The sequence below is a fragment of the Aythya marila genome (genome assembly GCF_965140915.1).
Source record: "Aythya marila genome assembly, chromosome: 3".
Taxonomy (NCBI): domain Eukaryota; kingdom Metazoa; phylum Chordata; class Aves; order Anseriformes; family Anatidae; genus Aythya; species Aythya marila.
The window spans coordinates 3,662,611-3,675,856 of record NC_139044.1 but is presented as its reverse complement, the minus strand read 5'-3'; the positions used below and the strand labels follow the sequence as shown (position 1 = coordinate 3,675,856).

At 38.8% G+C, this 13,246-nt stretch overlaps 1 protein-coding gene across 2 annotated transcripts in view; it reads left to right on the top strand.

Moving 5' to 3' along the window:
• PLCB1 (phospholipase C beta 1) overlaps nucleotides 1-13,246 on the top strand; it is a 373,718-nt gene that overhangs the window by 346,036 nt on the left and 14,436 nt on the right. The window contains exon 32 of one of the 2 annotated variants that reach the window (XM_082757583.1): nucleotides 2,615-2,679. The exons of the other annotated variant lie outside the window; for it this stretch is intronic. Within the exon in view, the coding sequence (XP_082613709.1) occupies nucleotides 2,615-2,653 (39 nt within the window). The 3' untranslated portion in view covers nucleotides 2,654-2,679. The remainder of the gene's footprint in view (nucleotides 1-2,614; nucleotides 2,680-13,246) is intronic. 2 annotated transcript variants of the gene reach the window in all.

The following is a 13,246-nucleotide window of genomic DNA, read 5'->3' as shown; positions in this document are numbered from 1 at the left end:
TTTTGAAACATTTGGGTTATTTTGAGCCTGATGTTCACCCCACAGGTAGGTAAAATCTGTATGTTTGCAAATGCAAATGCGTGCCTACTTTGCACACCTGGTGTGTGGTCACTAACCAATACAGACCTGTAGTCACCCACCTGCAAAGTAGACACACATTTTTACCAACACAAATGTTTCCTTTACAGGGAGGCTGGCTAAAACTAGTGTCAAAAGTAAGAAAAAGTAATAATGTTGCACAAACAAAGGATTTTAGCAAGAGCATGCTTAATGGTGTTTTCCAATATTGGTTTTAAAAGAATTTCTATTCAAATCTTAACCTGGCCTGAGTAGATATGAGCCTCATTGAAGTAACTAGGCCAACATCCACAGTTACAAAATGCTGTGTGCTGCAAACATGTATGTAACGTTGTTAAATTTTCCAATTTTAAGTAAGTTATCTGATTTGTCTGTCAGAGGGAGCACAAAACCAGTGAAGTGTAGAGATCAAAGGGACAGAAAAACGAAGTGCATCAGAAGTGATCAGGAACTGTGCAAAACAAAGTAGCTTTCTTTTTTTCACTTTACGTTTCACCTTCTTGCTGCTACATTTTTTCTGCTACAAACTGTCACTTTCTGCTTCCTCAGCTAATATTTAGATTCATTTTGCATGTCAAAATGGTGCAAGCTACCACAATCACTGGCACCCATTTCCTGAACATCTTATACCCAACATGTATCTTATAACACCATTTGTGTCAGTGCTAATGCAGTAGTTTTACAGCCCACTGCTACCAAGGTGAGAAAGAGTTCAAGGAGAAAATAAAAATGGTTTAATTCATTTGTTGCAACACAGTGTAAGAAAGAGCAGTATAAGTTCCTTTACAAATATTTTCAACCAAATCCAGCCACATTAACTACTTATTTTTTTGTCTGTTGTTGTGACTCAGTTGTAAGGCATTTATGAATCTGCCTGAAAGTAGAACAAGGACACAGTGCTCAAATATATCGTTCTGCTGCTTTACCCATTACCAAGGAAGTGGCTCAATAATTACATTCAGTTTAAAAAATTGTTTTTAGAGAAAATGTTTTGTGATAAATCAAAAACATAGCACTTCAGTTATTAAGTTATTTTAACTTTAAATATTAAAACAGAAAACTTTATTTTGTGCTATTGTTTGTTTCTATTTCTTTTTAAAGGTTTCAGTTTGCATTTTCATTTGTAGCAAACCTGACAGCCAACAACTAAGACAAAATACTGTTGACCTCAGTGATCTTGCAAGCGATTATTCCAGGGCTGATACATTAGATGCCATTACAGCTCTGGCTCTTGGACATTGTACATAGGTATATGTGGCATTTATTATCTTGAATACATAATAAGGTATAAAGTACATGAGGCGGAAAGTGTCAAGATTTTAGGTGCACCATCTGTAACATAAGAGCCATGGTTTAACTTCTACAAAGAGAACCAAGTTCAGTGATATACTCATGCAATTGCTATCACTATGAAGCACTTAATAACTGAAATCACACTTAGAGTAAAACGAGGCAGTTACCACAATAACTTAACACAACAGAGAATAAAACATACTGCAGCCACTTGAAAATGGCACAGTAACTTTGTTGGAAGACTACACTCAGCAAGAACCAGAAAGTCACCTTTTTCAAGTTCCAGACTATAATTTTATAGCCATTTTCCAATAACTGCACAAGCTAAAAACCGTGAGTCTTTTTGGTTGATGCTGGAATACCTTCAGGACTTCCCTGGTGCAGACCTTAGACCTCTTCAAGAGAGAGAGTTTAAGTTCAGGTGCTCAGGGTGGTGTGTGACGAGCCACAGCCATCCCAGTGAGACAGATCTGAATAACATGCCTGCAGCACGTCAGGGTCTTCTAGGTTGATGGGACAATCTGAAAATCCTGATGCTCTTTGGAACTATCAAACAGAAGTTTCAGCTCCAGAGAGAAACGCCAAGTCAGAATGAAGGCAAGTGAACAGTAGTGACATCTCCAACAGCACCATGTCCCTCACCTCTCCTGCTCAGGCACTGTGGCAAGACTGAGTCAAAGGGAAACGGCTGTCTGGTGAAAGAGCTCCACCACTCTCGTAAGCACTTGGGGTTGTCTTTGAAGGTTTTCCATGCAAACTGCACTGAGTTCATGGGATTAGGCACGCCTGCAATCTGAGGCCCTCCTGCTGCAAGGGCTGGAGGTATTTCTTCAAGCACAGACTTCAGGTAGCATGGGCGATACCATTTTTTCCTTTAGAGACATACTTCTTATCCCTTCCCAGAAAAAAAAAAAAAAAAAAAAAAAAACCATTTCACTTCGTGTGATGTGCCTAAGCAGCAACTTAGGAGATCTCCCACATGACAAAGTCAAAATATTGTCCTCTTTTAGTATGGAGTGACAGGTTGTGATAAATAGACTGGTTTCTCTGACTAACGTGTTCCTACTACCTAGTCACATATTAACGAGCCAGCACGCAGAAGCATGAAGTAATCTTTTGTTTTTCATTAAGTACATAGATTAAAGAGTTGTTATTTTACTGTAATGCACAGAATTATGTCATTTCAGCTTAGAGTAATTGTTAATCACGTCAAATTGAAATGATCCTTGGTTTTGTTTTAAAGAGCATAGAAGAACAAGAAGTAGAGGAAAAACAGAAGTAGAAATGGAATATGAGACTATAGTGAAAGTGAGTGAAACATTCCCCTTTTTATCTAGTAATGCTAATGTTGTTTTCATTTTACATGTCAAAACTTTGAGTCAGGAGCATCCACAATTTACTGCCTGGTGGTTCCTCTGAAATCTTTGAGCAATTACAGCCCTGATTATTATCTGCTAGCTGCATAATATGCTGCCACTGGCCATTACATTCTTTTTATGCCGGTAAAGCAATTTGTGGCTTCTTCAAATCATACCCCACCACATTGTCTGCCTGCCTGCTTTATTTATTGCCGCTTTTGCCCCACCTCAGCGCAGTGGTCAGGGGCTGTGTGTAGCAGCATGATTATACAAGCCGTCTTCCTACAGCCCTTTGGGTCATCAGAATACCCTCTGTTCTCTGCTCACAGTAGCTGCAGTACTCACAGATTAGAAAACCAGGCACTGTTAAATGTCTCTCTGAAGAGGTAAAGATTGATGTGTGGGGAGATATAGGGGTAGGAATTGAGAGCATCTAAATGTAGAGAATGAGCTAGGGGAAAGATGCTGAAGGTGGGAATTCTGGGTACCTCTGAAGATCAAGCTTACCAAGAAGATAAATTTAGGATTTGTCATCTGGGACACCAGACTATGGGATAAAGAAAGAAAGGATTAACCAGGGTGTCAGGGCAGCAGGGAAAATTGGGGGGGAAAAAAAAAAAAAAAAAGAAAAAAAAAAGACATTTATGAATGTGAATCAGTAAAGCAGGATTAGCAAAGCCTGAAGGGGAAGATTTAGAGGTGAGAGAGTGAGTTTTTCAGGGAGGAAGAACAGAAGACAAATGGGGAAGGGCAGTCAAAGCCTGGAAGAAAGAAGCAAACAGATTAAAGATATTTTTTTGCTTGCTTTATGAGAGGGCTAATGATTAGAACATGATGATAGAGGGAATTAGTATTTCAGGGATATCTCTGCTATCAGGAGACATGATTATGTATAAGTGAGCTCCCTGAAACTTCTTTAAGCATGGTCATGCCAGAGCTTTCACTGACATGGGGATGACAATAAACCATACACCTTTGTCACTGAATCAGTGAATCCTATTTGCTTTGTATTTTTATTTAATATTTCTCTTTCTACTGCTGCCTTCTGCAATGTTTTGATATGTTTTGTTTCTCTTTGAGAACTGCCATAGCTTCTCAGTGAGGACTGTATTTGGTAACAAAACCAACCTTTCTGCTGCAGCTACCTGGATGCAAAGGATTTTTTTCAACTGCCAGTCAGGCAGTGTTTGCTTTTCTGCGTCTCGTGGCTCAACTCGCACACATGCTCAGGCATAGAAGAAGCTTTCTCAAGAGTGCTGCAGCTCCACCCTGCTAGGGAACGTCCTCGTATGGCTTGTCACCATCCCATACAAGGCCTTAACAATTGTTTTATAAGTTATAGCCCTTCCTAATGATAACCAAGGCCCAGGTTTTGAGACTACACTTCCAGTCTGTGTGGTGCCAATGCTGGTGTTAGCAGCGCTACACCTTCAGCAGTGGTGAAGGAGCATGCTTGCTATGATTGCTGCTCTCCTACCTAGCCAGCAGCAGTGCGTCAATTCCTTGTGCCTCCCTAGGGGTTGTTTTATTAGCCTGCCTAGGGGGGGGTTGTTTGTTTGTTTATTTTTTAAATGCATATATACTTCCATGGGCATGTACAGGTAAGAAAGAAGGAACCAGCTCTGCATGTTTGATATGTATCTTGCAAAACAGAGATTTGCTTCTAGACTATACTGAAATGCAAATGCTAAATAAGTTCGATTTTCAGCATGTGACTATAACTTGATTGGTCAGGTGTTTTTGTTTTGCTGTGGATTACCTGTCCCTGCCTATATGGACACTATCATATTTTTCGTGTATCTGTACGTATCATTATATACTTACAATTTATTTTAATGTTTCTACTATTGAAAGGTGTTTTTCTAACACTTTTTAAGAAGAATGCGGTTAATTCTAAATATTTTTTAGTTCTCTCATTTGATAAGGTCAGCTATTAAAGCTGCTAGGTGGGGTTTGATTGCATGAATGTTGTTTTCCTCTTGGATACAGGCAAGGCAACTAAAAGTGTGTGTTTCCTGAGCAAAGTAGTTGTGACAAAAGAAAGTAGAGGACATAATGAATATGTTGGCACCTTGACAGTATTCAAAAGAGCGACTTAGTCGAGATGGCAACATTAAATTGGCAATTGTTCATTAAAGAACTGGGATTTCTTTGCTGTTTGTGTTTAAGTGTCATGAGAATATTGATTTCTCTTCCTCAGGGATATTCTGTCTTCCTTTCCTGAAAAGCAGGAGGATAGAAATAGAGCTGAGCTGCCTTGAAACCACTCTGTGAACATTTTAAAAAAGAGAAGTGCTTAACACCATACATCATTTACATTTTAAACAATATGAGGCCAACTTCATGGCCCCTGCTTGGGTCAAATCAGGATATCTTGGGAGGATGGTTGGCAGCTGGGCAATCCAATTGCTTCTGCAAATGTTACCTCAGAGAAGAACCCTGTGGCAGCCATGTAATCACTCGTAACACCTCATCTGGTCCACTGCAGTTATTCTTTCCTTTGCTTTGTCCTGCTCTCAGGAGTTCAGCCTCATAGACTGCGTGCAGGGGAATGTGGTATTAGGGAAGCTGTGCATGCTGGAATTACCATTCAGTGTGTCCTACCTGTGCATGAAAACTGGGAAACAACGTGGATCAGCACTAGGAACACAGGGAGTTCCAACCAGGGAAAAAGGAATCCACCCCACAGTTTCACTTGCTCTAAAGGAAATATGAGAATGATGGGAAGTTCTTTTTTCTTCCATTCCTTTCTGCCCCAAGCTCTCATGCTCTGAAGTGGCTGGGTAGGAGGAGGTCAGGTGACACAGAAGGGAAGAGTCAAGTTTTCATGCAGGCCATCAAGACGTATCTCAGCGCTCTCTCCCATACAAGAAACCAGTGACTTTGGGCTGAACAAAACTAATGACCTTAGAGAATATTCATATGCAGGAGAGGTATGTAATCCTTATGAGTCATGATAGTAGCTGTGCAGAAATGTAGAGAAATGACCTAAATTCACAGCTTCATTCAGGAACTATCTGAATCCACTAGTAAACATTAGTCATCTATAGCAGAAACTTTCATTTGATAATAGTGATTGATTTTTGTCAACTTCAGAAACCTAAGAAAATTTTTGAGTCAGAATAAGAGAATGTAAACTTAAAAGTCTGGTCTGAACATGCAGCTCTTTTTTTTTTTTCGATGCATCCTTTCCAAGCCAGGAAGGGATGGCTTGTGATAGCTCTGAAAAGAAAGACCTAACAGTTACACTTTCCTCATCCTTTAAGATCTTTCAGATAAACACTTAAAGTGCATGATAGAGTTTTTCAGCAGGCTTCAGGCATATGTAGGTACTGTCTAGAATCAAGCTGGCGTCTTTTCTAAACCTGGATTTTTGTAAGTCCTTTAATGCCTGTTACATACAACTAGAATTCTGTGTGGTGCAACGTCAGCCTGCATGTTTAATTACTGTATGGCCTGTGGGAATGATACTGCATGTGGTAGCTCACATTCTGACATCTTTATTTTCACAAAGTAGGTGTTAATGCCTGAATAAAACATATGGCTTGAAGCACATAGGGCAAATTACTTCACCAACTGCTGATACTGAAGGTTAGTATTTCTAGAACCCATTAGTATATAGAATAGATTATCTCCTGATGTTATTCTTGAGATTATTTAATACCAGGATATTTAGAGGTATCTGTTTGGCTCAGAGCTTTATTTTGCAGGGTTGCATAGGTCAGTGGGATCTCAGTCTAATATTTCTGCTCACAGAGTGATCTTTTCTGCTGAAAAATCTGAAAGCCCAGATCAGGTTTTGGGAATCAGTATTCCTGATAGGACTGATGGCCTTGGAAGCAATTAATTCTTTCCCTTTTCTTTTAGTAATACATCTTATATTGCTTAGCTTGGATCCTGCTGAAGTTGAGGTGTAATAGGTGTATGAGTCTGTAATACTAAGTAGCATGGAAATTGCAAAACCTCCTGGGAATGATAATTCGCTGTCAGTCTTTTCCTCACAGACTCATTGAAATTCTGAGCAGGGGCTCATGCTCTCTGTGGCATAATGGAATAAACTCTGCAGTAACTTCTCCCCAGTTCCATGTCAGTGTTAATGTCTCCTCTTGGCCTGGAATACCCTTAATTCCCATCTGTATTCAGTCAGACACTACTGTGGCTCACATTAGAAAATACTAGTTGATTGGAAATTAATTCAAATTTTAAGTTATTACTCATTTTTGTTTGTTTGTTTGTTTTTTACTTTTTAGGTGATTTTTTTTTTTTAAGTCTGGAGTTATTTTATTGTAATATCAGCTGCTCCTTAATGGCTGCTGCTTCCGCAAAGTAGATTCAGTTAAGTGATATAAGCCATGTTTGAGGATTTGATCCAGGCCAAGATCATCTCTTTTGGCAGCTGCAAGAATTCATATAATGTGAAAAGGCAATAAGCTTGCTCAGAGATCTTTTATGTGAATAGTTGTCTGTCTTCCTATACAAACACGAGTAAAGTAGAGCGCATGCATTGCAAATATGAATGCTGCCTGCTAAGAAGTTGAGAGTGTCCTGTACCCTGCTGTGTTGCTTTTTCAAAAGTTTTCTGAGCAAGTAAGCTTCACCACCCTTTCTTCCTAGTGTGGACAACTGTCAGAGGTCACCACCATGACAGTGTCCATTTTCATGTCCAGTTCTGTCAGTACCCAGAGATTTTTCAGCAGGTTTCTCCTTCAATAATATGCAGGAGACCAAAAGAGAAGAAAAGAAAAAAAAAAAAAAAAAAAAAAAAAAAGACAAGTGTCTTACCAAAGACCCTTTCTTTAGCTGGGTCTGGTATGAATACTTTAGTAATGTGAATTTTTATAGAAAATCTCTGTTTATGACAGTGAAATCAGCATTTTGATTTACATAAAAATAGTCAGATGCCCTCTTGTTTTTCCCATATTTTTGTGAGTATATGCATCCACAAATGTACAGACATGCCATAAGAGAACAGACTCAGTATTCACCTTCATTTCCCTCCTATAACAATTCAATGAGCATTTAGAGGAGCACTTTTTAAATAAGCATGCATATAGTAGAGAACACCTGAGAGTGTTTTTTAACAAACTTACATGTCAGAATACTGACAGTAGGAAATCTCGCAGTGGCTAGGCTGCATGTCAAAGAGGTTATCATTTTCCATGCACAGAAGTATAAATCACTACTGTCTGAGGATAAAGAGCTGTATTACACACAGAAAGGTAACTGCCTGATGCTCTGCCTTTTCTTATCAAGTAATAGTATAATTAAGTGCAAGATACCAGAAACAGTAAGGTGTAACAGCTTGGTAGCTGTTGGTGTAGCATGCAGAGAAGACTTAAGATAGCAACATGTTTGTTTCGGTTTGTCTGACTTTAAAGAAGCATCATTCTCAGGTACACTTTCTGATTACCTCCATCAGACATTCTTTACAACAGAGAATATTTCAGCTGCTTGTTCCTAATTTCTGTGGCGGGAAGACACCATTCAGCTGAATGTTCTCTGACTCCTCATGGATGCTGCAGGCATACAAGACTCAGGAAAAAATACCTATCAATTAATAGCTGCACTTTTAAAAATAATTCCACTTCCCCTCACTGCTGCCACTGAGGATAGCGGCTGCAGTCAGCATCTGTGACAGTCCATGCTGTGTACCTCTGACAGATGCCAGTGTGAACCAGCTATAATGGTACAAATGCCGAGTTGTAGTTTCAGCACATCATTGCAGCAAAATATGTCCAGATAAGGAAACTTCTGTTTTAATAAGATCTATTCTGTAAAGACAGTAAGATGTAAAAGAGTGCTTTGAAGCCTTCTTTGAGAGCCTAGAGCCGTAGCAGCAAGTAGAAACTAAAATGGTGACTTCTCCTGATGTATAGATGTTCCTCTGCAACCAGCCTCCCCCTGTCTTCTAAAAAAAGAGTAGCTAAACTAAATAAAATTCTCATCTACATTTACCTTGCACTTGTAAATGATCCTGTGGCAGAATCTTCTTAATCAGCTGTTCTTCAGGTTATATATGTTGCTGTCCTTCCTTTGCGTTAATCACTGAAGTTCTTTTCTTTTTTGTCTGAAAACAGTCATACTGTATGATCAGAAAATGAATGCACTGAAAATGCAACACTGCAAATTAAACACGTGGATAACAGCTTGTGGCTTCGGTAGTCTGTGTTAACATGTGACAAGCAGAGAATAGTAAACTGAGAAAGAGTTCTCTTGTGAATTCAGTGCCCCCATTATCTCTCCTTCTTTATCCGAAGGGCTGAGGAAATCTTTTTTGTTAGCCAAGACTGCTTGGTGCTTTGGCTTAATTTTCACTGCATAATTTTAAATACAGATTGTGTCTACAGTGCTGCAATTAATGGATAGCCTAAAGACTTATTATTTCAAACTAATTGATATGTAAGAAAGTTTAAATAACATGTGTTAATTTTTTTTTTCTTAGGAATAACTCCTGTAACTAACTCAGAATAATCTTATTACTGTTACATTGAGTAGCAGTTGACTTGCTTATCCACTCACCATTACTAAATCTAATGCTTGTCTGTAGTTCTATAGTTCTAAATCCATTTGCGTTAGATGCAGAAAAGATGGTATTTTATAAGTCCTTGTTCTAAAAGATTTTTTTGCAAGTAAATAATAATATTCGTTTCTGAAACTTGCCTACTGTCATTTGGAATGCTCCCCAAATTCAAAATCAGTCTCTGTTATCCTCAGTAGAATGTGTACTTTACAGATATTTTAAATAGAGCTTTAACCCAAGCAACAAGTGTTTTCAAAGTATACTGTTGCTTCCTCAAATAACTGAATCACTTTCCATGCGAGACATGTATTTTTCTAGTGTTCATTAAATTTATCTTCAACTAGACTGTGATCAGAACTGGCATGACAGAATACATTGTAAAGTTATAAGACCTCTCAAGAACTTCTTAATGCCTTTGGAAGATGTCAAGTACTGCAGTAATAATAAAATACAGATAGAGCATTAAGAAGATAAGTTCTTTTAATGGAAAGTGGTTTGGTTATACTGCCAATTCTCTTTCTTAAATAAGGTTTTGCACAGTACAAAACTTTTACAAGATAGAGGCTACCAACAGTGATACACACAAATGAAATCAGATTAAAAACAAATCAGAGCTCTAAGGAGGTCATGTTATACATGTTGATGGCATCTCAGTGGAAAAAAAAGCAAAGGACTTAGTGATGTTCCATGGGATTCATCTCAGTTCAAGCTTGAGTCTCCAGTGAACTAAACTTGGATGAACTATATTAAGTTCAGAAGGAGAGAGGCCAGGGACCAAATCCAGCACACACTGATGTCAATAGAAAAGCTCACTCTTCCTGTAGAAGGCTTGAGAGTGGGAGGAGGCCCTGGTGTGGTCTCTGCACACTGAGACCTGTGGGAAAGGAAGGTACTGAAGGAACCGATTCCTCGTGGTGCTGGTACTTCGTCCGCCTTTCTGGGGGCTGCTCTTTCTCATTGGGCCGGTCATGCTGTTCTTGACCGGCTGTGCCTGAATCTTTCTATACAGGATAGGACACCATAGACAAAAGGTACTTTGTGTCCTTCTCAAACCTGCAGCTTCACACTGTGAACTAAAGTAATTGTTTTCTCTAATTAAGCATGGACTCTCCCTCTTCAGCCCATTCTCCTGAATACAGCAAGCTGTTACCAGTATGAAGGTATCACTGGCCAGCGTTAGTAAGTTGTGGCATTCCTTATTTTCCTGTATCTGTTGGCTACACCTTCTAGGGAATATATTCCTCTTCCTTAGCAAGAGGTCTGACTGCAAAAACAAAGTGTGCTGGTGGCAGTATCATTGACCAATCTGTTCAAGAGGACTTTAAGACGTCCAACTGCACTGCAAGGAGAAAAATATACCATAGAGCAGACTTCATCATGCAAGTGCTCCTCCGTGTTTACAATTTGCATGTTTTCTATCAGCATAGCCCACTGAATATATTCCACCACACTTGGGAACAGCTGACCTGAGGATCTCTGCTGGCTGGTTGGGCTGCAGCACGGTAAGGGTGGTAGTTGTTCACCCGTACTAACTAAAAGAGGGGCAAAACACCTTCAGAGGCTTCCCTTCTTTGTGGAGCTTAGGTGCTTAACAGAAACCCGCATCAGGTTGGGTGCAGAGAGATAAAGATTGGTGGGTCTGGACATGAGAATGGCATCTGACCTTTCCACAGGAATTTGTTGTCTCCACCTGTCTGTTGAAACAGGCCTGGATTTTAAGCAGCAACCTGGCCCTGTTTCCTAAACTCTTTCGTGCTTTGCAGCTTACCTTCAGTTGCTAAGTCAAGATAGTTGAAAATCCTGATGAGCTTTGGATCTCTGTTTGGGAAAGAGTGTGCGCTTTGTGCTATTTAGTGCTGGTGCTTATTTCATTTGACCTGGTTAGTTTTTGCCTGTATTTTAATGGTTGCTGGTACTGTAAATCCAAAACCCATCAAAGTCAGTCACTGTCTTCTTGTAAACATAAATGAACTTTGGCTTTGCCTCTTAACAGGAATGAGGCCAACCTATTCTGTGCAGCACTGGGACAAGCTTTTTGTTGTTTATCTAGCATTATGAGTTACCTTATGTGTCAATTTTTGCATTGCAGGATGCTTGCTAAACATCATTGAAATAAAGTTTTCTGCCTGGCTCATTTAAACTTGATGGGTAATTAGAGACTTGCCTGAGTTTGTGATAGTTAGTGTTAATACGACCTTTGAAAAAAATGTTTAAATAAAAAACAACTGAACTGAAACATTAATCCCTTGAACTTAATCATGAGGATAGCTCCATTAACCTCCCTTCGCATAGTACTCCTTAATCCAGTAATAGCAGTACAGACAAGAAGAGGTATTTTTCCTTTTAAGTTCATTGTAGTATCAGAAAGTAAAAGCCTTTGGGCTATTTTTAATGAGGTTGAACCTCTGGGCAGTGCGGCTCTTACATTGAACTGTAAAGTTTTAAGAGGTACAGTAAAAATTCCATACTAATTTTGCACCCCAAGCCAAAAAAAAAAAAAAAAAAAGTAAAATAGTGCGCTATGCAATATAGCCTGAAACAATGAGAAGTGGTGTGTATATAGGTGAAAAAAAGATGGAAGTAGAGAGAAATGAAGATAGCAGTAGTATATGGACATAGAGCAGCCATTACCAACATCAGACTTTGCATTCTTAGCAGCAATGGTACGACTTAGTTTAATATAAATTATATAATGAATGTAAATCGAGATCCAACTTTCTGTCATTGTTAAGCTCAGTCTCAACTTCCCTTACACTGCTTTCTTGGAAGTAGAAAGGCCAAAGTACTAAACCATTATTCCTGCAGGATGGAAAGTGAAGGAAAGTAGCTGTGTGTCCACTGTTAAACTTCTGCTAGGCACATAGTAATGCCAAAGTTGAGTGGTTTTGAATATTTTGCCTTCAAGAAGAAAAACACGTTGATTTTTTCTAATGTTTTTACTAACAACAAAAAAAGAGAGCAAAGAGAGAGCATTACAGTAATTCATTCTGAGATGGCTAAAATCATGGACAGCAGCTCAAACATATAGATTATCCTGCCAAAACTATTTTTTTTTTTGACAAATAAACTGCGAAAAATGAATAAAAATAAAAAGTCACTTAACCCCACCTGTGAAGCAGAGTAGCAAAGTCAATATAAAACTCAGCTGTGAGGTGAAAATGTGCTTGTGTACTTCTGTTTTATTGCGTTCCCAAAGTGGTCTCCATCCAAGACATGAATCTCTATCTCTCTGTCTCTAGAGGGCTATCTCTCTTGGGTTACTCTTCAAGCACCTGAGAAATTTAATGTTTGGTCTTGAAGATGTGGCTTTCATCAAATTACAAGTATTTACATTTATTAATCGTTTGATTGATATCTGCCTCAAGCTCTGGGTAGCAGAATGCATATTTAAATTTCCAATTTTAGCACAATAGCTTAAAAGCTTGAAAGCTTTTAGAGCACCTAAATGATGTGAGGGACTGTATCTTAATTTTCAAAATTAGCTAATTCTAATTTATTTAAAAAATATTTACCAAACAGGTTAAGACACACATGTAGATAGCTAGAAAAGAATATGCTTATCATCCAGTCATTCATCCACTTAACCTCTAATTGTCTTCTGGGAAAGATAATATACACTGTCAAACTTCTGAAATGGCAAAGTATGATACAGGTAATTCTCTTTTTAAAAAGTCCTTCGCATGTCAAATGAAATTTTCCTTTTATTGGTAAGTTTAGGGATATGTGGGTGTTAGAGCAGAACAGGCTACTTCGCTGAAACAAAAGTTGCACACTACTCTCTCAAAGGAAAGTCTTAGCTTGTAATGTTACATTTTTCTTGTCTTTCCACAACCTTATTTGAAGAAAGACAGCGGTCAGAGGTAGGGCTAATGATCAGAAATGATATCTGGATTTATTTGGCAGCATGGCAGTTGCCCCACTGCCTAATTCCAAAGGAAGTGAAGAGCATTGCTGGACTTGAGACATTGCAATAAACAGTAGAAATATTTGTCAGAGT